Here is a 27,620-nt window from a genome sequence, read left to right as displayed (position 1 = left end):
GCTGCTGCTGGAGCCGACTGCTCACATGGGGGATCCAGACAGGAAGTGACAGGAGGGCGGCCATGTCTGATGGGGCCCCTCCTCTTCCTCTCCGTAAACAATGGAAGTGTCAGTCCGGTCCCTTCTGTTCAGTAACGGCCAAAAAAAGTAAATGGAAAACCAAAAGACTAAAAAAAAAAAAATTAATCAGTGCAATGTTGTAGGCAGACAAAAGACAAACAAAAAACACATAAGACTTTTACAGCTTCTTGAGAAAAAAACACATGGAATGAACCTTTTTGTAAACTCGTCTGTCCTTCTGCAGCGTTTTAGATTGTTCTCTCTTGCTTAAACTCTGCCGTTAATAAATACACTCGCTGCACCTCTCTATAGAGTTTTATGAAATTCTCGGGCTTCCATGTCAAACAGCTACAGGTACTCTTTCTTTAATAATGATTTTTTTTTTCTGTTTCTCATAAAAACCTACTCAGCTAAAAATGATGTGAAATGTAAAAATGATGGCGCTAGCACAGAGTTACTTTATAAATAGTTTCTTTTAAAATAAATATACCTGTATCACATTGTCTGTAGGATATTTCCTGTCACGTTTAGAGTGGTCGCCGCTGAACGAGCCCCTGTTCACGCACTTCATTCTGCGTTAATACTGCTAACTGTGACTTTACTATTTAAAAAACAAAAAACAAAATCAGCTGAACTATTTGTAGATGTGTATGGCTGTGTGGAGGGAAAAGGTTAACGGTTAAATGTTCAGTGGAGGCAGCATTACTTCAGGAAGTGAAGGGAGTGGGACTCGTCCAGCGGCTCCACGTGTAACTCAACACTTGCCTCTGATAAGTTGGCAAATCCTTATCAGCTCGACTCGAAAATTCATCACGGTGCAAAATCAAGACCTTAAAATGACATTCCCTTATTTCTAATCACACTCAGAAACCAATTCATGGTTAAAAAACAAAAAAAACTAAAACATTTCCTTCAGCTTCGCTGGTCACCAACAGTTCATTATAACAGGAACAGCAGAGTTCCTGAACCAATCAGAAACAAGAAAAACAAACTACAGGGCACATCAACAGGGACACCATAAATAAGATATAAAGTGGGGAAGGGGAAGAACGATACTGCCATGTAATGGTGCTGCTGTGTGTGCAGCGTAAAGTCTCCGGTACAAACAGAAGAGCTTTTATTTTATTTCGTGATCAGACTTCCTCTCGTCTGTCAGCCTCCCTCCTTCTCTCCATTTGTGCCTGGCAGCAATGCACCGTCCAAATAGCTCGGGAGAGGAGAACGAGGTGGAGGGGGGTGGATAGCTGTGAGGGTACAGTAATGAAGTCTGATGTTGTAAGTAGTAGTAGTAATAGTAATGAAGATGGAGGGAGGAGGCAGTGGGGGAGGAGGGGAAGGAGGATGTAGGTGTGGTGTTGCCCCGTAACAGCATGCTAGTCCTGGCTGATGTTTTTATACAATTTTTTTTACATTTTTCTGAAGTCTTTTGATCGGTGAGGGAGAGATGGTCCAAAAAAAAAGGAAAAAAAACAACCAAAGCAGGCGCTCCCGAAGAACAGCATCGCTCCGATATGAACGCTGTGAGGGGGCGGGGAGGGAAATCCTTCTAAACTCCCTTTTCTTCCTGGCGACGCTCGACTCCACCTCACCCCCCCTCCCCTCACTGCTCCCCGCTCCCCGCTCCCCTTTCTTCTTCTTCTTCGTCGTCCTCCTCTTCCTCCTCCTCTACACCAGCTGGTAGCCCGAGCCAGACGTCTGGTCGTAGTCTATTGTGTACTGCGTGGTCCAGTCCACCGCGACGGGCCGGATCAGACCGCAGCAGCGGATCTCGAAGAAATCTATGAGGTTTCGGATGCAGCCTTGGCTGAAGGGTGAGAGAGAGAGAGAGAGAGAGAGTGTGTTTTACATAGTAAAAATTGTATTGTACTGTACAGCTATTAAAGCATTAATATAATATAGAACCTGCATATCTGTCACCTGAGTATTTAATATGTCAAATTGAATCTTCTGTAAACTGCTTTGGTAACAACATGTTTATGTTCATGCCAATAAAGGTTTTTGAATTTAAATCAAGAGAGCGCACGAGACATGAAGGGCATCAGTCACCCATAGTCCAACAGTGCTAGAAAGTTTTTATATCCATTTAAACATATTTCTGTATTACAGAGAATACTGTAGCTGAGTGACATACATGATAAATGCCAACTTGACCTCCAAAGAAACTGTCTTAATATTGACAGAGGTATTCAATCATATGAATGTAGTGATTTTTGATGTAAGTATTGCCTGGCCCAGATTTAAGGACCACTTTATTAAAAAAATGTCTAACCTCACACAGTTGTAATAATTGACACACCTAAATTACTTATTTTGCTTGCCAATGCTTCTGAATGAATGACTACATCTTTAAATTAAGAGTAATGTGCACTTAATGTAGTCACAGTTAAAAATAAGCCAATAACGAGGGTCTATTGATCCAAAATGTACTCACAGATCTCTGATAGTTTAATCTGCTCAGGTTAGATACATCTGAGGGAAATGGAATTTATTTTCTGGTTGTTGATGTATAGCAGGTATAATGTTTGCCATGCTCACTGTGTAACATTTGCTAATTAGCACTAAACACAAAGCACAGCTGAGGCTGATGGGAATGTTCAGAGTTTTCCAAGTACGTATTCGCTGGAATTTGGTGGAATTTTCCAGAAATAAAGAGTAAACCAAAACCCACCTGGCTGAGAAGGTGAGTGACACCATATAGTATGTTTTCCCCTAATTTGGACCCTTGATGATGAGATTCAGTCAAACAAGACAGGGATCAACACGTGACTTACTTGAAGGGGCTTTCGATGGACGTGGCTGTGACTTTAAAGTGCTTGTATCTCCGAGCGTTCATCCTCTCATTGGTGGTGATTCCTAGAGCGGCGATCTACCAGACATCAAAGCAAAGAGGTCAGCTAACAGACATACAGCTAGTGGTATTAAAACAGGAGTATGCTAATATCTCAGCTATACATCCTACTTCTAAATACTGAGCTTCTTGTTTTGATTGGTTTAAGGTCTTTAAAACTGGTGGATTAAAGAGTAGAGGCAGACCTGGTAGAGCTGACACATGATGAGCACTGCCACCCACATGAAGTGGAAGATGCTGTTGAGGAACATCCAGAACATCCAGGGGGAGCAGGAGGCGATTTGGGTCAGGTAGAGCCAGAAACCATCCTTGGCGTAACTGGTGGCGCAGTGGATTCTCCAGTCTGGGGGGAGAAAAAGAGGGAAGTAAAGAAGTTAGTGAAAGAATGGAAAGATTGAACTGTGGTAAAAAAAAAAGAAGAGGGGGGGGGATAAATAAAATAACTCACAGGCGATGCAGCCGTAGATCATCCAGCAGATCATACAGAGCAAGAAGAACAGGTATCCCATGAAGTAGCGGTGGTTCCCGCTTCCTGTAGAGGAGAAACAAACATTTTCATGTCACTTTTTTTGTCTTTTTCCTTGCCTGCTGTGGCTCAAGTTCATTCACAGGAAAGTTTAGAGGAGAGAAAACAGTGGGATGGCTGAGTTGGCATGTTTATAGACTTGCCACGGTAACTACTTTTGTTGGACGATATATTGTCTCAGAAATAGTTGCAATAAGCATTTGAAGATCCTTTTAAACCACTGTTATAATAATAATAAAATAGCATAATAATGCCAGGGGAACCGAGGAATGATGGATCATTTCAGGTGATTCAGTTTGGTTCGTTCAACAAAAAGATTTGTTCTTTTGATCAAATTGTTTGCAGACGATACAACACTATTTGTGAGCAACGGTCAAAGCTCAAACATGGAAAATATGTAGGAAATATTACTTTTCTGTTTGTTTCATGAAGGCTTATTAATTAAAGGAACTTTACATGATGTTTTCATCTGATGTACATAGACCTGTCACAATAATTAAGTTATCGACTTATCGTACAATAACATAATCATCATCAACATATTGACTTACAGTATGATACATGGACATGACTAAATAAAAGTATTGAGCAACAGAGTTACTTGTCAAAAACAAAGTCATACAGATATATGCAAATTAAGCAGCTTAACAGAAGTGGAGATACCAGAGGAGAAATGCTGGCATCACAGGGACAGAAAAGCACTTTCAACTCTTTATTCTATTTATATATATTTAGAACCACCTGGAGTTGAATTAAAGACCACATTACACTAGTAATCTCTTCTCTTGGACCAGAGCTCACCCTCCCTGCCCCCCCAACATGGTCCCAACAGGCTGGAGTAGAGACATGTTGTTTATTCAGTCAGTTCCCTCACTTTTAAAGCTTCATCCTGACCACCTGCTTTTAAAAATGGAAGTGCTGCGAGCCCCTTACACTCCTCCCCCCCACACTGTCTGCACCCTGCTTCACAGACGCCCACACACACACACACACACACACACACACACACACACACACACACACACACACACACACACACACACACACACACACACACACACACACACACACACACACACACACACACACACACACACTTCCCCCGCCACAACACAATTCTCTCTCTTCATTTCCTGCAGCTTGTCATTAAAGCCTTTTCGGCTGTGTTGTGTTTCCGTTATAATTCAGTTTCTGTCATTATTTGCCATCTTGACTCATTTTTCTGACTTGTTTGTCTCATATAAACTTTTCATGTTACAAATTTTGTCTATTTTATACTGACTACTTACTTTAGATCATGAAATTTTATCAGTGATGTATTAAATTAAATGCATGTTCTCTAAAATTTTACTAAGGGGTAATAACATGGTTTAATACTTGATCTTCTGCAGTGTGCAAGCAACAAAATAAAAAGTGGTATTTAATAAAACAAAACAACTCTGGGGATGAAAACTATGAGCAGCTGCTTGGTCGAGTGTGTGTGTCTTGTTATTGACATACCGACACAGTTCCCCACCCAGGGACAGTGGTGGTCGAACTTGGCGATGCAGCGGTTGCACACGGCACAGTGTTTGGACCTGATGGGCTTCCGTATCTGTGAAGAAACAAGTACAATGTTTAAAAGTTTTAAATAAAATGTTTTCTTATTGTTTCTATTATCCTCTTTTCTTTGACTGTGTGTATCAACTAGTCTGAATTTACCAAGCAGGTGCTACAGAATATGCTCAGGTCCAGGCTGCCTGTCTCTGCCAGCTCCACAATTGTCTGGAAACAAGAAACAAAAACAGGATTGTGAAAAAAAACCCACACAAAATAAATGACAAAAAAAAGAAGAAGAAAAGAATGAGTGAGTGAGAAATGAATCTTGCCAAGGTCTATCTGGCACTGCAACAAAAGGCCCACTGACAGGCTGTTGATTTCCAGCTGAATGATTGCACTGCAGGCTAATACTGTGGGATTTGCTTTTTTTAATTCAGTCAGTTTGTTTCTGTTTTGAAGGCTAAACGCTCTCTCACTCAAGGTTTTGGTTTTAATCTGATTTGCACAAATAAATGTTTCTCTTTCTTGTTTTTACAGTTTATCTACGGTCACCTCACAGGAAAAGCGGGAGGTGGAAGGGGATCCTCTGCAGGGAAAGGGAAAGCTTTGAAGCCTTTTGATCTGACGTTGCCGACTAGCCTTCACTGTGCTGAGACCTAACAATGCCGGATAAATTTAGCTCATTGCCAAAAGGCAGGATGGAAGGGGAATCTAGGGGCCTGGTGAGAAGCGGAGCCCCTGTTGTCCCCCACCCCATTAGACTGTGATAATGAGGGGACGGAGAGTCCGTGGAGGACGATAGACTGTCCACGACCCCGGGCGGCTGGCCAGGAGGAGTCATAATCTACGGTGCTTCTTACTGAATGGGAGCAGGATACTATATGTGAAAAATCTGCTCAGGGATTGTATTCTTTTTCCCGAAACATGTACATGACGAATCTTGATTTCCAGCAACTTTACCTTTTTCTTCTGCTCCTCTGAGGCTTTGATGATTCCTGGATCGGACTTCCAGGATTTGCCGAAGTTGTAGAACAGAGCCAGGGTGTTTAACAGGAAGGGCACGTGGACAGTGGCGAAAGGGAGATGTGCAGCGAGGTTAAGGAAGGAAAAACACCTGTCATACCTTTCTCGAAACAATAAAACACCTTCCTGTTCATTTAAAACAATGATGTGACTCTTGAATCAGTGTTGGTCTTCATTGTGACTCCACGAACAGACAGAAATGACTGACTCCTGGGAAGCAGACAGCAGCTTTGTCTCATCTCAACTCACTCAAGTCTGTCACAACAGCTTGTACTGACTACCTTTCATAAATCTATTAATGGGAGACCATAAACCATTCCTGCTTTCAAAGAGGAGAGTCACAAAGAAAAGATAGAGTAGCTGTGGTAAGAGTAGAGGGCAGAAATAATGTTCATAAATCTACAGAAAAATCATGTTAGAAAAACCTCATATTGGCCTCAGTACAAAAGGAAAAGTATAAGTGATTTGTATGAAAATGTGAGGAGAGAATCTTCAAGCACATAGAGATAAAGATGTAATCCAGAGAGCAGGGGAGGTCACATCTACACCCACAGACCACCACTCTAAGTATGTTATTCTATTTCATCACATGACAAAGACATGCTATTCCTGACTGAATAAACAAATAAGCTGTATGACTCTTGTGCAAAAGCTTGGAGAGATAAGAGTGAGTGCTGTGACAGCTGTGGGCTGGTTCAAGTGAAGAATGTAACTGATTAGTAGCAGAGTCAGTCATGCAGGTGTGCATGAGTCAGCAAAATCCCACAGGAAAGCAGCCAAGTGACACAGAGAGGCCCAAACTTAAAGCCTCAACACATTAGTGCTAATGTATGACTGACACTTTTGGAGTAACGTGTAGGTGTGAATATGAAACGATGACAGTATAATGACACTGGATCAGCATCTGAAAACACAACTTAAGAATGTTTTTTTGTAAATTTAAGTCCTCACAGTGTCTGTATCATAAGACTACAGCATGTTACAAAGTCACAAGTATCAGTTGTAGCCATTAAATGACGGTTTAACAAACACCTACACATGAGGTAGTCATTCTCAGCCCTATTAACAAACACTAGCAAAACTGGCTATGCTACCTCGTCAATAAAGGGTTAATAACTTCAAAGAAAAATCAAGAATGGAAGCTAGCAGACCACAACGCTTTCAAATGTTGCAAAAGTTGCTTTAAACATGTATGGACAATATTCTTTGGCAAATAGCTAAAAGCTAGCTCTGTCCCAGGTTTTCACAATGTGAGAAAACACTTTGTTACGATGTACATTTAAAAAAAACAGTCTTTAGACAAGCTAGCAAATCTAAATGCTAACGCCAGCATGCTAACATCCTCACAATGACAATTTTAACAAAGGTTAAAATTTGATAACATTTCCACACATCATAACTGTTATTAAATGTTTAGCTGTTATAATATTTGCCAGTGTTCATGCTAACACTGGTATTATTAGCAGTAAACACAAAGTATGGCTGTGACTAATTGAAATGTCATTAGTTTTAAAGGCATTTCGTGATATATCAGTCATGAAGTATACGAAAAACTTAAATAAATTAATATCTGTACCAAATTTCATAGCAATTCATCTTGTTGTTATTGAGATATTTTAATTTGGACCACAATGACCAATAGCATTCCTAGATCCACGCTGCTAGCATGGCTAAAAATTTGCATTTCTCAGCTGCCTTGCTGGACATCCAAACCTCGACTGGTTTTCCGGAAAAAAATGGAAATCCATCAAAAACTATTATCTCCAACCAAATTCTAACCGGGTCTGTGTAGCTACACAAATAAGCTTCTCTCCTACTCAACTGTAAGGACTACACCTTTTATTTCGAATGATATTCTGTGATCTGTATTGTCGAAATGCATTTGATGTGAACACCAGACACAAGAGGTTTCACCAGATGTAGACAGAACATTTACAACATTTACCAGGAAGAGGTCCCTCTACTGTTGCTTCTCCAAGTTTCTCCCTTTTTATCTGTCTTAAAAAGGAGCTTTTTATCCGAATAGAGGGTCTAAGGATAGACAGTGTTGCACAATACAAAGTACAAAAGCTTCAACCGACCATGATAGACAAAACATGATGCTGCAAGAATCATATCACATCTTGTTCCTCTAAACACAGAAATAACACACCCAGCCAACAACAACTCTCATCTGTTGGTGAAGATGAGCCGACAGCTTTTGAAGGCACTCCTCCACACCACTTTCCCAGCACTGACAGAGTGAGAGAGGCCTCTACAGGTCCCTACAGACCACACAAAGTCATTGATCTTCATAATTATCTCCATAAAGAACTGGGTGTTCACATTATCTCTTTCTGAAATGGCTATGTAAGTAAAACACTCTCACTGCGTTGACTCAATGATCGTTTGGAGATTAAGAGGTGGTCCCGGTGATCAATGTAGCTCTTGAGACAAATGGGGTTCAATGGTTCCTTGGGTAGAGATGCTCAGCACCCATTTATCTTTTGAATGGCTGAGTGGTGAGGTGTCTTTAACAAGGTCACTCTAACAACTGACAGCAGAGGCCAAGCAAGAAGATCATCGGCAGATTTATCAGTGAGGTTGTTTGAAGACTGCGATGCTTGCAGTGCAGATATAATGAAACTAATGCTGGACGACTGGGGCAGAACGTATCAAATTTAATACTTTCTGAAATATACACAAAGACAAAAACTATTTTTCTTGAAATGGTTAAGGCGGTCTTCCACCGGTTTCAACCTCACAATGTTCAGGATTTTCCCTGAATCTGATTTCATACCAACAGCACATTTCCTGCTGGAAAAGCATTTAAGAGCAAAGTCTTTTGTGCTTTGAAAGAGGAAAATATGATCCAGGTCTGTGGAAGACAAAAAAGTATTGTCATACAGCTCCACCCATGTCATCTGATCTGATTTCAACCACAGGCCTGAGGAGCATAATGAACTCACAATGCCAGAATGTGGGTCACAACTGGTAGATAGCATTTTTCAGTCTGGAAAGCTGAACACAGGTTTGCAAAATACTGAGGTGCATTACTAGACAGCTTAGCAGAGACATCAAAATGCTGAAAAACTAAGAAACAGAATAGCTCATTTGTTATCTGCTTACATATTATAAGTCATTCAATGAAAAAAGTGAGCCTGAAAGTAGAAAGTAAGACGATATGTGTCATTTCACAGTTGATCATATAATCAGTCCTGCCTACTTCAAACCAGATGTTGGAATCTTTTAGCCCATGACATGAATGAAAAGTTTATATTCTCGGTTTGAGTTCCAAGTTCAACAGAAGTTAACTAGGACTGCAGGCGCACAGAAACTGGGGGGACTAAACCAGTAACTCATACTGGGCCTCAGGCCACAGCTTACGTAAGAAAGCCCTTAAGGGTCAGAGAAAGTCAACCGACGCCTCCCTCCACACCGCAGACAGAAAAATACAAAGGACGACGTTAGAGGAGGTTAAAGGTGCCAGTAAGCTTCAAATAAAGTGCTTGTCAAAAGAACAAATTGAGGGCTTTGTCAGACAATATATGTAACTTTCTCAACCTGACAACATCTGGCCAGGAGTGCAAATTGATCTCTTTGTACCTCTCTTTTCTCATTTCTCACATTGTCATTTTTACAACACTATGAATGCCTTAGAAGACAGAAAGTGTGCCCCTTTATTCCCATATATGTACAATAATCAAGTGTCATCCGATTTGTGACTACAAGCTTTTCACCCCCGCCTTCAAGTGTAATCACACCAACTAGTTTGTTTTGAGCAGACACAAAGAAAATGCTTGTGCTGCTCATTTGTTAACTTTAAATGTATCATTAACTTCTAGTTAAAAAGTTCTGATTTGCCTATCACTCGATTTACATAAATGAATGCGATTGCAACAAGTGCTGCCACTGAGCGCTCATTTGTGTGCAAGTAGCAATTGGACAAGAACCAACTGTTCAAGAACCGTAGAGTCCCTGAGTGACCATAATATACACCCACCTGTGCAGCATTGCGAGAGAAGAGGCTTTTGCTGCCGGGGAACATGAAACAGCACGCCTTTCGATTGAAAAGGAAGAAGACAGACAACGTTACTGGAAAGAGAATCATTGTGGACGCACCGGAGTAATGACCTCGTAGCTAGAGGGCAAAAGAGAAGCCTGAACAAACTCGTTGTCACAAGCCAATGTCTTTAAACATGAAAGAACCTGCCTGAAGTCAAAGGGGCAACTTTATACATGGCAAATGATCCGTGAACGAACAAACATTTACCAGTGATCGGTAAGTAACGTCACCAAGCCTCTGCTCTTAGAAGCTGAATTCACATTTAAATATCTGGCTTTGAGGGTGGCTTAAGAGCAGGTATGTCTAGGCTTACCACGGACACTCCTTAAATCAATTTAATGTTCAGTAGACACACGATACATCCGAAAAAAAAGCATGACAAACCCCAGCATCACACCCCTTCCACTCTTCTGCTCAAATCTGATTTTAAAGCACCTGAATTCTGTATCCAGATCCTTGGAGCATGGTTTTCTTTTTTCAATACCCTCAGGTCAAAAACATCTTGCTCTCTCTCCCCATTAGTGGAGCATTGAGGCATAAAATTAAATGCCTTCCGCAAATGAGAACTCCCCTTTCACCTCTTGCAATTAGCAGCTTCCGAACAGAAAGGCAATTCTTCTGTGAGCAAAAAAAATAAATACAAATAACTTGAGAGCGGCCACGCTAGAGCCAACAGAAACTCTTTGGAGTTGCTCTGTTGGGTTTCACCCAGCAGCTGCTACACACTTACCTCTCTGTCTACAAGTCTAACACACAAGAACAGACACTGGAAACTAAGCAGCATGTTCATTTAGACAAATAACATATTATTCGCATTTGTTCCCCTGACTCCTTTCACTCTTCACGTTAACCTTCCTCCTTTCCGACTGCTTTAATCCACTGAAACTGGCCCTTAACTTAATCTTTACTGATGTCGGATGACAGTCTGCCAGCATTTCAAGTGCTTTTCCTGGTCATCTTGAGTCTTCTACAAAAATGCAACAAAGGCAGCAGAATGCCGTAAAATCAATTTTACAAGCCCATATTTTATGGAGATCCTCCCTGCTTGGAGATCATGTGTAAGCCAAATTTACTGGTGGGCCAAACAGATTCATGAAGGCTCTTGGAAGACGTTCTAACAGGATATGTACAATTGCTAGAAACCCAAGAATAAATAGCTTGTTTCAAATGGTAAGTGACAGGACTTGAGTGAATTGAATTGATGCTTTTTTGCCACTAACCAGACACAAAGCCCCGGTTCACACAAGCACTACAACCTTGAAGCCATCCAGATATTACTAGAGGAGCTGTATGTGAGAACCAAATGTCCAAATCATTTGGACCTGACATTAAACAGACTTTACCTTCACCAGCTCCCTTGTACGATGTCCATGTAAGCCAATGGGTGGTTCAATGACATTTCTATCATGCCACTAGTGCGAAACTGGGAGAATACAAACTTCCGAGGGTGAAGAAGAAGGTACAGTGATACAAATATACCACAAAAATCTCTAACTGGAGAGATGACAAGATTAGGAAACTTTTGTCTGTAAGAGCCAACGCCGAAATCGTCACACAATTTCAAGAAACGGCAAGAACCTCGGTTGTACATGGCCACATTATGAACCACCTACCTGACCATGTGTACTTTTTGCATCATGTCCTGCCTCCGGCACGCTATACCCAAATACCACTGCTCGCCTAAACCAAACTGAGTATTTCCAGTGGGTGAAAAGAACATGTCCGACACTGAAAATCTCCTGTTGTGTGCTAAATGTGTGAAAGGTCAACTCCTTGACAACGTCCAGAGCTCATATGAGAAAATGGCGAGACTGTGCCAGGTCTCACAGCTCTGCCATGCTACTTAACACATACTAGTGGATTGTTGGTGAATTAACACTACAATGTGCCTTTTGATGGACAGAGGAGCCCATCGGTCACTGTAAGGGGCTGGAATGAACTACAACTCGACCGACAACATAATCTGATATTTAATGCATGAGCTCTTCATTTCTGGCTCACTAAAAGTCCCTCTAGATATGATTGTCAGCTAAATGCCAAAACCATGAATAATATGATTCAGTACAACAGATACGCTTGCAATAGGTTTGGTTCACTAAATCTCAGCCTCAGCTTCTCCAGGAGCTCCAGCTGACAGACGGCTGCTTCTGTGGACAGAGACGCTGGACCCAGGTCGGAGTCGGCGCAGATTGAACAGATAGAACGCACTTAAGAACTCCATTCCTATGTGGATTCCCAGTAAGACAAGAAAAGGATATCATTCCAGAACCAGTAAAACCAGGTGGCGTACATCCAGAACTTGGTGGCCAGATAGATTCCCAGAGGGAGAGCGCTGTGCATGGAGTGGTCGAAGAAAGCCCTGTGAGGAGAGAGAAGAGAAGAGAGTTATCAGCACAGTTTCTCCAAAGAGTGTTTGGTTCTTGCTGTGTCATATCTGCACTGCACTGCTTGAGCTCAACAGGTCATACAATAACATCTGCTTTACAAATACTAAGTGGGCACAGCCTGCCAAAAACACTATGACTGTTGATTGAGCATCAATCTCACAGGAGAAACCATGATTATGATGCAAACACTACTTTCACTCTACAGTACTTTATATGCTTTAAACATTAAGATTCACCAAATGGCTGGTGGTATACACATTGTAGTTTCTATATATATGTATAGATATACAGTCCCCTCCAAAAGTATTGGAACAGTGAGGCCAATTCCTTTATTTTTGCTGTAGACTGAAAACATTTGGGTTTGACATCAAAAGATGAATATGAGACAAAAGATCAACATTTCAGCTATTTTCAGGTATTCAGTATCATCTGATGCACAACTTAGAAGATAGCATTATTTGTAACTGAACACCACATTTTTAGGTGAGCTAAAGTATTGGAACAGATAGACTTAAAATAGATTACAATGAGATTAATATCTCTGTACTTTTTGGCAAAATCCAGCCTGGCCTTCCTATTCTTTTTGCTCATGAGTGGTTTGAATCTTCTGGTGTAACCTCTGTACTTTTGTTCATGAAGTCTTCTGCAAACAGTAGATTCTGATACCTTCACTCCTGCCCTCTGGAGGTTGTTGCTGATGTCACTAACAGTTGTTTTAGGGTCTTTCTTTACAGCTCTCACAATGTTTCTGTCGTCGACTGCTGCTGTTTTCCTTGGTCTACCCGTTCGACGTCTGTTACTTAGTACACCAGTGGTTTCTTTCTTCTTCAGGACATTCCAAAGAGTTGTACTGGCTATGGCCAATGTTTGTGCAATGGCTCTGATCGATTTTCCATTTTCTCTCAGCTTCACGATTGCTTTTTTTTTCACCCATAGACAGCTCTCTGGTTTTCATGTTGGTTACACCTCTAACTATAACTAACTAGGTCTGCACAGGCAAAACCCAAATCTAAAATTGAGCGTAGACATTCAGCGCTATTTATTGTTTGAATAATCAATGTAATAGGACACAACTGGGCAACAAAACACACCTGTCAGTCACATGTTCCAATACTTTGGCTCACCTAAAAATGTGGTGTTCCGTTACAAATAAAGCTATCTTCTAAGTTGATTATCAGATCCAGATGTAAATACCTGGAAATAAAAGCTGAAATGTTGATCTTTTGTCTCATATTCATCTTTTGATGTCAAACCCAAATGTTTTCAGTCTACAGCAATAATAAAGGAATTGGCCTCACTGTTCCAATACTTTTGGAGGGGACTGTAGATAGATGTAGAGATATAGATATATAGGGATTGCCATAGGTGATAAATGCTGTCCAGATACTGGTTCCAGATACAACTGGTCAATAACTTTACTTCTACAATTAATAAATCAAGGTAAGCTGGGCTCAAATCAGTGGCAGAAAACTAAAGAATGGATTAAACAATAACAAAAAAATTAATCTATTGATTGTATATAGGTTTGTATTAAAATGTACACACGTCCATGACCTGAAATTTTTTAACATTTCAATACCTTTTAAGGCCTTTTTTTTGAGGGAACTGAATTCAAACAAAGTCAAACCATCATTCAGTCAGACAGCAGCAACAATAAACCAAACCATGACCTGATGACACAGAGCAGCACTAATATCCCCTGATACTTTTTTCACTGAGTAAGTATTTAAAGAATGTCACTAAACATAAAGCTAACACACTGCTTAATGTGTGTTATTGTCACAAAGCTAACAGTAGTGAGGAGGGACAACAAACTACAAGCAGCGGGACCAGATGGCAGAGCTAATGGGCTTTAAACAGGGGGTACCATCTGTCGCTGCATGGTGCGGAATGTTGGAAAATTATGTTTGCACGCGATATATGAATATGTGTATTTACGCAATGAATGAATGTGTGTATTGATGCGATTGAGACGTACTTGGAGAGGAACTGCACAGAGACCCAGACGCCGGCGTACATGAGGCCCTTGATGAGCCAGGAGTCGATGTCCAGGTTGGCGATGAAACCCACAAGCCAGATGACCACGAAGGGCGTTCCCAGCATCACCTTCTGCCTGAACTCCTGCAGGAGGCGAAGAGAGAGGAAGGTAGAGCGATGAGAAAAGGATACCAATGATATTTTTGCGAGGAGGACTGATTTTTTAAATCTGTTGTAAAAGGAAAACTAAACATGGTTTATATTGTAGATCAGGGGTCAGCAATTAAACTCAACCATCAGCCAGATTTTATCAGCCATCCAATGTCACAAAAGCACAATAAAAATCTCCAAATATGTTTTTAAGATGATTTGTTTCTTTTGTTACATGCGAGGATAACATTCATTCTTTTGGGCACAGCAGCTTATGTTAAAGGACTCATAAACATGAACATATATTCTGTGCTACTTTATTTATGGTTGAAACAAAGTACTGTTATAGATCTATAAATAGTTAGGTACCTATGTTATATGTATCAGAACTTTAAGATGTAACCAGCTCATATTTTTGGAATTTACACACATCTTGTGTTGTTGTCTACTGTAGGTCTATGAAGAGTCATGTAAAAAGGAAAAAATTCAGCTGTCTTTAGGGGGCTAAATATTTTTTATATAGTGGGTACAGAGAGTTAAATGTAGCAACCTAATGTATTGTGTCCTTTTTATACATGTTTTTACACATTTGATAGACATGGATATAGCAATGCAAGCAGGTTAGCTGAAGCTCACACATCAACACATTTCTTAGAAGTCTCTAAAGACAGCAGAAGGACGTGACACTGGGGAACTGCACTAAACTCTAATCAAGCTCCGGACATCAACTAGAACAGACCAGACTATCATCTACTTACAGTATCTATAAAAAATAGTCATTATCATTGTACTAGCACTTTCTACTCTTTACCTTCATTAACTAACAATATCCCGGCAGACAGGTGGAAAGACAGCAAAATATTGAAGTTAAAAGAGGAAACAGAGGATTAAGGTCTTGCATTGTTAAGCATTTTCTTTGAAAATGATAATGCAAAGTCAGTACATGAAGACTTAAAAGATAAAAACACACAGTTGAATTATTTAGATTACAAATCTTTCTACTAGGGTGGTAAAATGACTAAGCACAGATAATGGTATTAGTGTTCATCAGGTTTCATGTCAGTTACCACCTGCTATGGTCAGACCAGACAGTAAAAATGTAAACTTCCTGCTTCTTTCTTGTATTTTCCGGGGTAGCTGTATTGTTAAATGTAACCAGTTATTTAACAGTCGTCTCCTTCCTGTCAGACTGGGAGCGTGACAGCTTTAGACGGGGAGGTAATCACTATCCTAGACATGCTGTGACAGTGCAGCGTTGCACAGGTTGAGCCTGGACATGCTCGTATGAGCGTGTGTGTTTAAGCTGAGACAAAGAAGGGAGGTCAAAGCGGGAGCCACAAAGGTGTGTGTGTGTGTGTGTGTGTGTGTGTTTCTTTACAGAGAGGTTTATACAGACTTAATTTCTTCTGTCTACTTCACTGCTGCCTGTCCTTTTCTTTTGCTTTTGTGTGATGAGTTTGACAGCGTGTGTGTTTATGCACCTTGTCCATCTTCAGTCTCTTCAGGTATGACGGGCTGTCGTATCCTTTGGCCTGCCGCGCTTCCTGTAAGTGATTTATCATCCAAACGTTCTTCCTTTGCTTGGCGAGGTCCAGCGGTGTTTCACCCTAAAATACAACAAAAGACAAGTCTGAATACACATCTTGTTTTCACAACAAAAACACTTGACTGTCTTATTTAAAGCAACACACTCCAACAACACATGGATATGACAAACAGTGGTGTTACACTTTAAGAGTTATTGCAGCTGTGTTACTTTGATGTTCTGGGCGTCGACGTTGGCGTTGGCGTCCAACAGCAGGCTGATGACAGTGGTGTTGCCGGCCAGCACGGCCCAGTGCAGCGCTGTGTTCTTGTGATATTTGTCACCCAGGTTGACAGACACGTTGAAGGTCAGTAGCAGCCGGGTGGGGTCCACGCTGTTACACAGAGGCACAGATCAAATCAGGCTGAGTCACTTTAGATTGAAACTACCTGACAGACAAGCTTGTAACAACATGTTGTGGAAAACGATGATGAAACCAAGCAGAATGGTTAAAAATGGTATGAACCAGCTTCAAATGTTCATATTTGACAAACTAATTAAACTAATCTTGGGGTGATCAGGGGCTACTTAGTGATTCTTCCTTCTATATCCTGCCTCCTTATCCTATTCTAACATTCATTGGCTCAGTGAATAAAGCAACACTGAAAGCCATCAATGTAAGAAAACTATCCACCATTTCTGAGTACATTTTTTACTTATTTATACACACATGTTAATCATTACCTCTAAGTTAAAGGTAGAATCAGTGATTCAGGAGAAAGCTTATTTAATACACTTTTTGGCAAATTCAGAAAATATTTCCTCCCAGTCTGCTAGCTGTCTGTTCTGTGTGTGAGCTGAAATAAGCAAAGTGACTGGACCAAGATATAAAACACTACTCTGGCCAATCAGCTAAAGGGGGTGTTGTCATCAGAGCAGCTTTCAGTGTGAAGACATTGGCAGTCTCCAGTCTCTAGCACCCGTTGTATTAAGGAGAGAGAGAAGCTGTCACCAATTCACATAGAAGGTTTTTTCCTCATGTAACAAATACACTTAAATGTATCAATCTAGCCTGCATCCGAGACAGTCACACGGCTTCCAAGACTTCCATACTGTGGACCCAGTGGACTCATCACCTGCTGGTCATTAGAGATGATGCAGGTTTAAGGCTGGACTGATGTTCTCATATGAGATTAAAATGTTTTCCCCCTTCATAATAAAATGTGAGAGGAACAGAAGTGATACAGTTGACACTCTGCTCTGAATTCCACCTTATTTCTCTTTTTGGTTGTTGCCTTGGTAATGCTCTGAAGAAGCATGAATAGAGGTGTTAATATGTTCGGGTGTTTCATTTACATAAACGATTTTTCTCCACAATGACTGACTCAACCTTTAAAATAATAGCTACAACTCTTTTTATAGTTGCCTATGTCATAATTACTCCTCATGGATCAATAAAAGAAATTATTAAATCATAAACACAAATGAAAAACTGCTAATCTGATGAAGATGAAACACAGCCGCACTGTGACTTGTCTCCTTCTTACCACTCTGTTTGATAAATGATGTCAAATTTATACATGAGAAACCTACGTATGAGTGTGACTACAGTCAGCAGAAACCTGCTTGAGTTTGTACATGAGCTTCAGTAGAATTCTGCCCAATGTTCTCCTTTTGTTCCACTGTAATCATACACACCTGTGTGTCCTGTAAGCCGCCCACATCAGAGGAGTCATGCCGTTCTGATCCATCATGTCTACATCCTGTCATTCAGGAAAGATACGGTTAAAAAAAACTGGAGGAGCAATAGAGCAGGGGGAGTGAGAGGGAAAAGAAGTAATACAGCTCCCCCTAATGGAGAGAAGTGGTACTACATGCAAAGCCCAAATGACATGCATAAACAAGAACAAGAGGTCATAAAACATTGAAGGCAAATGCTTGTTTTGAGTGAATAACTTAACTCTATTACAGCAATTAGCACCTCTGATTTTAAAATATCCCTGTGGGAATTCTGCCCATTTACTGACTTGAAAATAAATAGTTGACCCATTTTAAGATGATTTTCTCCTGTTCTCCACAAATAAAACGAAGCATCCACTTTTCCCGCGGTGTCAAGTCTTTCCTACCTGTCCTTTGGCAATAAGGTAAGCCACGATGGAGGTGTGGCCGAACTGGGCGGCCAGGTGGACGCAGCTGCAGCCCTCGCCATCGATCAAAGACGGGTCTGCGCCGTATTTCATGAGCTGCACCACCATGGATAGATGGCCTTGTCTGAGAGAGACACAAAAAGACACAAACATCAGTTTGCAAGAGCTACAAAAACTCATCTTGACTTCTTATTCTGACATTTGACTCCTGATTGCTCCGCCTCAAAAAACTGACTAACGCTCAAATGTGTTTTACTTGAGTTTCGGTAACAGAAAAGAATAAATAGTCTTTAACAAATCTGTGGTGAAAAAGGCCAAAACTGTTCTTAAGACACCCCAGCAGTTCCAGTGCTGGTTCTGGGCCAGTGCTTAATTTGGAACCGGTTTTCCTGTTTCGACAGACAAAGAACCGGCTCTGGGCCAGAAAAAACGGTTCCAGAGTGACACCAGTTCTTTGCTGGACTAGAAAAAAGAACCGCTTACGTTAGGGGGCAGGGGGCGGGGTTATTGAGACCAACCACAACAAACAAGACCGCATAATGGTGAATAGATAAGGAGTGAATTATCCCTTGAACATTTGACCGATGGTGAAATTCATACACATTTGCGTTGTGAGTTTGCTGTGCTCTGCCAGCTTACAACACAGGCTAACATAACCATCTCAATCCTGTCGAGCAGCACAAATACGTTGTATCTGACGTGTTTGGATGCCAATGAAGCCTCGTAGAGCCAGGAGCAACAGCTGTACAAACGCGTAGTCTGCCATCGTTGTTGTTGCTTCGAAGTTGGCGCGAGCCTTTATGGGAAGGCAGACGTATGCAGTGATGTAATGACGTGGCTCCCTAACCACCGGGCCATGGAAAAGCAAATTGGTTCTCAGCGGTTTTGCAGTTGAACCCAACCAGCACCAGCACCAGCACTGGAACTGCTTTGGTGGAAAAGGGGTATGAGTGGGTGTCCTGGCTATAGTCAGTCCAAAGGGATCACACTCATATTCCCACTGCTGTTAAACTGCTATATTTGCACATGAAATGATGTATGGTGGTGTGAACTGAAGCTGCTGGCTCTTATCATTAGATGTATGACTTTGTGGTGAAGCTGGTGATTTGTTACATACTTTTATTGCATAGAGTATATTGCTTTTTTAAATATATCTTGATGGCAAAGCTTGTCTATAATGCAAACTTCCACCACAGGACAACTAAAGATGTGAAAAAGCCTAAGTGACAACTATATGAGCATGTTGCACAAAAACGCTCTGTGTGGAGGGCTGAGGTTGTGTAGAAAGAAGAAGAAAAGGTCGAGGTTGAGGGTTTTAAAGGTCAATGGTGTGGATGCCTGTTGTCAAACCTATCAATAATTCAAGAACATGGAGCTTCATGCCCCTCCACTCCTCCCTCTGTCTGATCAAGAGGAGGGCGTGAGTGGGTGGGGTGGATCTCACATGACGTATCCCTTCCCACCAGTTTACAGCATGACTCAGTGATAGAGTGAAGAGGAAGAGGGTGATAAAAAAGTCTTCTAACAATCAAATCAAAGATTGAGGGTCCGCTCATAAAAACAACAGTGTTGGCAAGCAAAATAATAAAATAGCAATAAAAAAGAAGCGGTCTAGGAATAAGATCATAAATGTGTGTTTGTATGAGTGATTTAAAATGAGACAATGGTGAAAGAAAGTAGTCAGAAATGTTATCTGATGTACCTGGTGGCCCAATGCAGAGGCGTGGAGTTGAGGTCTCCTCCCAGCTGGTCCACTATGGCTCCCTTTGATATGTAGTACCTGTATACACACACAAACACACACACACACACACACACACACAATCATCGAGTGAAACTTAACACATGAATCTGATCTCTTTCAGTTAGTCTAATCTCGGTGTGGGCAGTATAACTGGTTCAAACTACAACAGAGACACTGTTGTTGCAGTTTTTATGATAACAAAAGACAGCAGTTAAAGTATGTTACATATGTTGTGACTGTGAATGGGACGACGAGTGTCGGGTACACGGTAAGAATGTAACACCGAGCCGTAAACATTTTCCACAGAGCAGCATCTCCGGTTTGGACTGCAGCTGTTGATGAAGGTGGAGCGACACGCACGGTCAACTGTACAGCAGTCACAGCATATTGATGATATTGTAAGTTGAATCCCTGATAATAAATGATTCATATCCACAAGTCTTGTACTGTACTGCATTTATACAGTTTTCTTTTAAATCTATTATTTTTACTTTAGTTGTCAACAATGTTACTCAACTGGAATACATTAAGGCTGTGTCTGAAATCTCTCCCTTACTCACTCATTCACTCCTCCCTATATAATAAACACTACATAGTTCACTCAGTAGTGAGCAGCAAATCAAGATTTCAGACACTAACTAATTGTCATCATTTTGTGTTGTTACCATCAGTAGACTCACATAGTGGTGGAGCATTGTATTTGGGGATTGTTAACAGAAGGTACTGCTCCTTTTTTCATACCATGGTGGAATATTTGATGGCACTATGTTGTGGATATATTTACACACTCAGCATTCGGACACTCAAATAAAATGGCACGTGGTGCACTATGTAGTACATAGGGAGTGATTTAAGACACAGCCTAAAGCACTTTAAATACACTCACTTGCCACTTTATAAGGTACATCAACCTAAAGCAGTACCTCCTATTTAGCACACACAAGCAGTATATAACCATTCAAATGGTTTATAGCCCACTTTAATATTGTTGTCAGTAGAAAGAAGGACAATGTAAATGTTTATTATAGTGCAGTCAGTAATTATCAATTCTCCTATAAAGACATATTTTATATGATGACAACTATATTGTCATTCATTATCTGTTCATACATCAGCCTCCACTTATGGAAACATTCTACTGCTTATGAATACTAAACAGTGTGACTTAAATCTGTCTAAAGAACATTTTTGAGATTTCCTTTTAAACACATGACACATATTAGAGATGAATTTCTGAAAACATGAAAAGATTTTGAACTATGTAGTACTGAATAGTGACGTTTAACTGTTAAACAGTTTTTCCCCATTTTAGTGCTCGGGATTCTCTGGCCATGCCTGAAATAGTGGCTCAATGACGCACTGGAACCACACTTGGCATGAGCCCTTCACTGACACTATAAAAACTAGCTCTAGTGCAGTACCATCAGTGATTAACAAGACTCCCTTTATAAAACACACAATTTAAAACAGGCCTTATTTGTATGTGTTAGAGAAGCAGCATGGATGATATTTCAAATATAAAGGAATGTCAGGAGCTACTGTTAAATTCGGCGCTTATTTTGTAGGTAAATGAGGACTTACTTCAGCAAAAATGTAACTTAAATGATGAGTTAACAAGCGATCCATCATCAGTCATCATTATGTTAAATTGAGATTTTTTTCAATGGAGTTCAGTATTAACATTACTCGCATTCCTGTTTTCTACAATTCAACTTTATGATCATTGCACCGTTGTTGAATTGTGTTCCTTTATACTGACAGATGTTTCTTATATTTCATCCATCCTGTTTATATTAACAGGTGGAAAAACATCCCTCAGCCACCACAACCACTAAGTTGAACCATGACTCACAGGAAACTGAAACTTTACAACCTTTAAGCAGTAATTAGAGGAAAAGTACAAGAGTTTAGACGCACACTGCAATCTTTACAGAGGAAGACACTTCTGTTGTCTTCCAACACTGTGTGCATGTTGACTGAATTTCTCCATCTATGTTAACACTTCATTGGCTCATTTAAGTGGGCGGTTGGAAGCAGGGCAACTGGTTTTCTCTGATGAATGTAAAACAGCTCATGAAAAAAGGGTTACGAGAGAGTCATTTAAGCTTTCACCCATCCAACCGCAAGTGATTAAAACCATCATCGGGTTGCTGACTCACTTGACCAAGTCTATCCTGTTGTTGATGGCGGCCCAGTGCAGGAGCGTTACGTTTTCTTTGTCTGGCTGCCGAACGTCGAAGCCCGCCTCCACCAGCTCCCTGCAGCGCTCGAAGATGCCGTACCTGAGGAGGAAGAAGGAGAGAGCTTAAGAGTCCAGCTCACACACACACGTACAAATACTCAGGGTTAAATACACAAAACACACACACAAACTGACAAATTAAAAACAACACATACACAGATCATCGAGTCCAAACGAGACGCCTACACTGTTGCAATTCTTTAAGCGGATATTCTCGACCTCAAATCAAAACAGCATAAATATGTTTTTGTCAGGCCCGGCTTTGGTCGTCTTATCGGGAGGAAGAGCCTCCTCGCACACCATAAATTCTCACATCATCTCCTGGGCTTATGAATTACTGGTTTGGTGTGCGCTAAACCACAAAACCACAGATGAAAACATGTCAGCGTCAGTTCTGGATTTTAAATTTAAATTTGCAGTGTGGTGATAACACATAAACAAACAAGCACAATACCCCTCCAGTAATGATGCAGGCCAATCAGTGACTAGTAAATCAAATCCCTATGACCAAAACAAGTGCGAATGTAATCATGCATACACACACACACACATAAACAAACACACGTTATCCACTCACTGTGTGGCTTTGACGATGTCCCAGGTGCTGTAGTCGTCCACATGGTTTTTACGGCTGACGGTCTCGCTGTAGCCGTGGTTGTAATGACTCTGGGGTTTGATTTCCTATGAAGAAAGAGACACAGAGGCACAAAGAGAAGTGAGTATGGTCATACTTTAGTAAATCTCCAGGAACATACTGTAGTAACACCTCACAGGCAGGTTTGGTTGGGTTGATAATGTGTTTTCTAAGCTTAATTAATAATACAGTGGGAAATAAAAGTATAACGGTGGGAAACATGGATAAAATCTTCTACTGCAGTAAATATAATTTTCTACCATAGCACTGACATACAACATGATGTCGTCAAAGGAAATTCAATTGTGACGCTGCAGATGTTAATATCTGAAATGTAATAGTTAAATCAAGGCAAAATGTACCATGGTATAAACCAAGGGTGTCAAACATGTGACCTGTGGGCTGTAACTGGCCCACCAAGGGGTCCAAAGTTGTCCTGGATATTGGGGATGGGGGGTGAGGGTTTGTTTTTTTTTCCAGAAAAGTTATTCTAATTTTTCTGCTGATTCAGACGTTTTTCTACTCTGACTAGAATACAGTTCTCTGAAAATACAATAAACTCATATTGTGGTCATATTTAAATCATTCATATACTGAACATTGTAAAAAAAAAATGCTGTCACTCAGCAGCTTCTGTGCAACATAATTTGACAAAAATGACAAAAACTAGACATAGTATTGTTGGAATTGCATTTTTCTTAAGACATCTCAGGCTGTTTTGTAAATAGATGGTTTGTTATAGTAAAGTTAGAATATATATGTGTTATATATTATTTGTAGATTATTATGCAATGGTTTAACTGGTCTGGCCCACTTGAGATCAAATTGGGCTGCGTGTGGGCCTTGAACTAAACTGAGTCTGACACCCCTGGTATAAACAGTATGACTAAATCTGAGTAGACACATTTAGGGCTAAAACTTTTATATGTTTTATCATCAATGAATCTGTTGATTATTTTCTCAGTTATAGTGTCAAAAATGGTGAAAAATCAAAAACGTTGGAAGATGCAACCTGAAACAATACACAACCTTAAAATGTCAAGCTTTTCCATCATAGAACTCCAAGGAAACCAACAAAATAGTATTGTAGTAGTACTATACGATTCATTGACTAATTTGTATTACCTCATGTGACCTACATCAAACTTCCAATGTCAAGAAGAGCAAGAGTTGTAATTGTCAAGTGTGTCCAGGTGTATGATATGTAATCACTGTAATAGTGAAAATATCAACCCCTGCTGCTCTAATCAATACTGTTTATTATCAATGGATTAAACCACACTGTGTATGTGAAAGGAGTCATTTGTATCACCATTAGCATCTTTCCAGCAACATTAGCAACTAGCCGGAGAGCACAGTGAAGCATTTAGCAGATAAAAAAACAGATATTTTTCTCAGCAGTTGGTGGACACTGATTATTAGACATGCATACAAGTATAAGCCCAAATGAATGTGAATGCTGCTCATTATCTGCTGGATAGGTAAATAGGTGATTGCTTCATAACACATTGCCTATAATGATGGAACTGACCCATACTTACCAGTCACAATTTGAAAAGGTCTGTAAGTTAAATAATGACTGACACTCATTTTTTCAGCTTCCATTAAAAAAAACATTGGGGATCCCTGACCTAGAGGACAGAGCTGCTGGTGATGGCCGACACACAGCATACACAGCGTTCACATCAGTTACTGATCGCAGAGATAAAAGAGCGGGAAATAAAAGGCAGCAGGAGCCATACAGAGACAGGTCCTGCAGCTCAAGATCTAATCTGTCACACAGATGTGGCGGCTGCGCTACTTTTCACATTCAATTAGCCTCCATGACAACGCCGCGGGAACCACAATTAGCCTCCGTCGCCCCGGAAACGAGGAGTGCGTTTGGTAAACACAGAGCGCCCACACTGCCCTCTCACACTCTGATGTTGATGTTAAACCAGGCCATGTGTCTTCTAATTTACATGCACAAAAAAAGCCCCACATTTTTTGTTTTCCATTTACTAAAACACACCGAAATTGAGGCTTAAACACAAAAACTACAATTTTTGTATCAAATTTAGAGTCACAACTGTACTCAAACTAAGATTAAAAAAAGAGGAATGTCAACATCATCACCTTTAAAAACTATAACTGTTGTTTTGTTGAAATTTGGGGCAGGCATTCAAAGTGTTTTTGGCTGAGCTGCTGCTTGCATGCATACAGAGATGAGGAATAATGAGGCAGCCTCTGGGGGTGGTGGTGGTGGTGGTGGTGGTGGGGAGACATGGTAGGATTGTGTGCAGAGCTGGTGGGGAGCCTGAGGGCGAGAGCTCGGGGCCACCGAGACATCGAGCTGTTGCCATCTCGCCATTGAGTTTAGCTCTGGCTTCCCTACAGAGCCAGGGGGGGTGGGAGGGAGGGGGGAGTGCTGAGCAGGCGTTTCTGCCACCGTGGGGAATGGTGGTGGTGAAATAAGATGGAGAGGAGAGGGCACAGGAAAAAATTAATAGAGCTTTTATTTTACAACTACATACAAAATGATTCGTTTGGGCTAAACTCTTAATACAGAGCATGATTTTATTCACCAGTGACAGAAAAGTCCAAAAGAGTTCCAAGTAAACTTGCTTATTTTTATATAACATTTGACCGATTTAGCTCATATTTATTAAGAAATGACATTAGTGGAATAAACAGGGGTGGAAGTAATAAATAATATTCATTCTCTTTGCTATATCAAAGTCATTTTTTGCATATTTTTTGTTAGTAACTTTAAAAGCAAAAGAGCAACTGTGTTATGTTTTTTACTGTTTGCCGGCTAACTGGCTAGCCGGTTAGCATCCTCACTGCTCAGTTTTGTGCATGTGTTATGTGTGACTGTGACAGCAACAGTCTCTGCAGGAGACACACAGCTCTCTGTTCAAGTGTTAATTACCAGTACAAGTACAAACCTGAGGTCTAACCATTATGCCATTATGTTCTACCACTGTATCTCTCACTCTCTCAGCATTTATTGAATCGGTAATGTTGAGGTTCATTTCTTTAATTGAGTTTGTTATCCGGACCATTCATACTCACTCAAATCTTACTAAATTAAATTATCTTCTCTTTATGTATTCCATACTCTGGCTTTACACAATATATGGAGAAACTTATTTATACACCATTCATTTATTGAATCAACATGTGGCTAATTTTATATTTTGCATATGTGTGTAATATATCAATATTACATATCCATAACTAAAGGAAAACAACCAAATATAAAAGTAACTTGACTGTGGTTTGTATTATGTATACAACAAATAAATCACCAAAATTATAGGGGGAAAAAACAAGTTATTTACATTTTTGTGACTGCCAGGAAAATATAAAAGGAGCTAATTACACTCTGGTCTACTGGCTAAGTGGGCCAAACATATCTCAACATCATCAGGAAGGACTGGCACTAATTTTGCACATATATCCATGATTCTCAAACAATGTATTCCAATGACTTTCAGTTTTTGGATAGATTGCCATGAAATTTAGTAAAATATGGTTGTATGTGGTTGTAAAAAAGGAATTTTAACATGTCTGTGGTTGGTGCCATTATCTATAATTAACACATTTACCCGAGCAGACCCCAACAGCACAATATAACTGTCATATGACCATAATAATACAAAGAGAATGAGAAGAGAATGCCAAGACCAGCAAAGAAGTGGTTTTATTTTAGTCAGTAAACTAGACTGAGGAGGGGGAGGAGGGTATGACAGAGGACATATGAAGGTGAGCGTCTCATATTTTGTGTTGTGTTTGTGTTTGTACTGTCCAATACAAAGATGTAGTCATTGACACGTTCATAGATTGCTATTTCAACAACCCAATTTCGGCTAATTTGAGTTGAGTGTTTCCCTTCAACATGCAGACAGGCCGAAGCAAAAGGAACATTCTCTCTCTTCTCTCATATGGATATTCAATCGAGGGGAACGCACTCTGCTTTCCTGTCACTCGAGGATTGGGGGGGAACCGAGGGCTTGGCTGTAAAAAGAACCTCAGACACCAGATGTTAAATCACTTATGTCCATCGCAACCTTCCATGGAGATAACCTCTGACCTCCTGCCAGCTATGACAGCCCTGCTCCCTCCATTCAACCCCCCCCCCCCCCCCCCCATCTAAAAAGCTGACGATGATGAAGCTTTTGTATCTATAGTGATAATTGCAGCCTTTGCACCCCCCTTTATATAATTATGTATCCATTTGCTGGTGATGCTTATATAATTAGGGATGCGGCGGTGATGATATTATTCATTAAACATATTATCTGGTTTACACTGGCCATTGATTTGTGGTTGGGAGCTGGTCTGTTCAGAGAAGCAGCAGGCTTGGCTTTTGTCAATGGAGCCGGTCAGTGAGACATATGGTAAGCACTCCTCAGGGGGGGCAATGAGTACACATGCCTGGAGCTAAGAATTTTAGGCAGCACTGCTTCTAGAAATTGCATGTTTATAGAGTGAGTATAACAGAAGTGGTAATAGTGGCAGGAAAGTAGGGTTTGCCAGACATTAGATTTAAAAAAAAAAAAAAAAAAAAAAAAAAGTATCAAAATGGTTTTCTCTGCTGCATCTACAACCTCACTTTCACACTGTGATTGTGTTATTCTTCCCACTATAGCTGGAGCCGGAGCTCGCAGTCCCATTCAATCTGATATGAAAGCTGTTTTGGAGGGACTAATTCAATACTGGAAGCACAATTTGCATCGGTGTTAAAACATGCTTTTTTTCCAATAAGGGAAATAATAAGAATGGAGGAAA

At 40.5% G+C, this 27,620-nt stretch overlaps 1 protein-coding gene across 1 annotated transcript in view; it reads right to left on the bottom strand.

The window, feature by feature from the left end:
• Positions 1 to 1,247: 1,247 nt before the first annotated feature.
• zdhhc17 (zinc finger DHHC-type palmitoyltransferase 17) overlaps positions 1,248 to 27,620 on the bottom strand; it is a 33,171-nt gene continuing 6,798 nt past the window's right edge. Inside the window, exons 2-17 of the mRNA XM_062443995.1 lie at positions 22,791 to 22,894; positions 22,131 to 22,253; positions 19,930 to 20,007; positions 18,207 to 18,351; positions 17,779 to 17,843; positions 16,312 to 16,474; positions 16,037 to 16,162; positions 14,407 to 14,549; positions 12,300 to 12,400; positions 5,934 to 6,058; positions 5,136 to 5,198; positions 4,935 to 5,028; positions 3,357 to 3,440; positions 3,094 to 3,251; positions 2,832 to 2,926; positions 1,248 to 1,864 (exon numbers count right to left, since the gene is read on the bottom strand). Of these exons, the coding sequence (XP_062299979.1) occupies positions 1,726 to 1,864; positions 2,832 to 2,926; positions 3,094 to 3,251; positions 3,357 to 3,440; positions 4,935 to 5,028; positions 5,136 to 5,198; positions 5,934 to 6,058; positions 12,300 to 12,400; positions 14,407 to 14,549; positions 16,037 to 16,162; positions 16,312 to 16,474; positions 17,779 to 17,843; positions 18,207 to 18,351; positions 19,930 to 20,007; positions 22,131 to 22,253; positions 22,791 to 22,894 (1,806 nt within the window). The 3' untranslated portion in view covers positions 1,248 to 1,725. The remainder of the gene's footprint in view (positions 1,865 to 2,831; positions 2,927 to 3,093; positions 3,252 to 3,356; positions 3,441 to 4,934; positions 5,029 to 5,135; positions 5,199 to 5,933; positions 6,059 to 12,299; positions 12,401 to 14,406; positions 14,550 to 16,036; positions 16,163 to 16,311; positions 16,475 to 17,778; positions 17,844 to 18,206; positions 18,352 to 19,929; positions 20,008 to 22,130; positions 22,254 to 22,790; positions 22,895 to 27,620) is intronic.

This window comes from Scomber scombrus, chromosome 22, assembly GCF_963691925.1.
Source record: "Scomber scombrus chromosome 22, fScoSco1.1, whole genome shotgun sequence".
NCBI lineage: Eukaryota > Metazoa > Chordata > Actinopteri > Scombriformes > Scombridae > Scomber > Scomber scombrus.
Note: the sequence above shows the minus strand (reverse complement) of the source record. Positions and strands in the feature narration are given on the sequence as shown.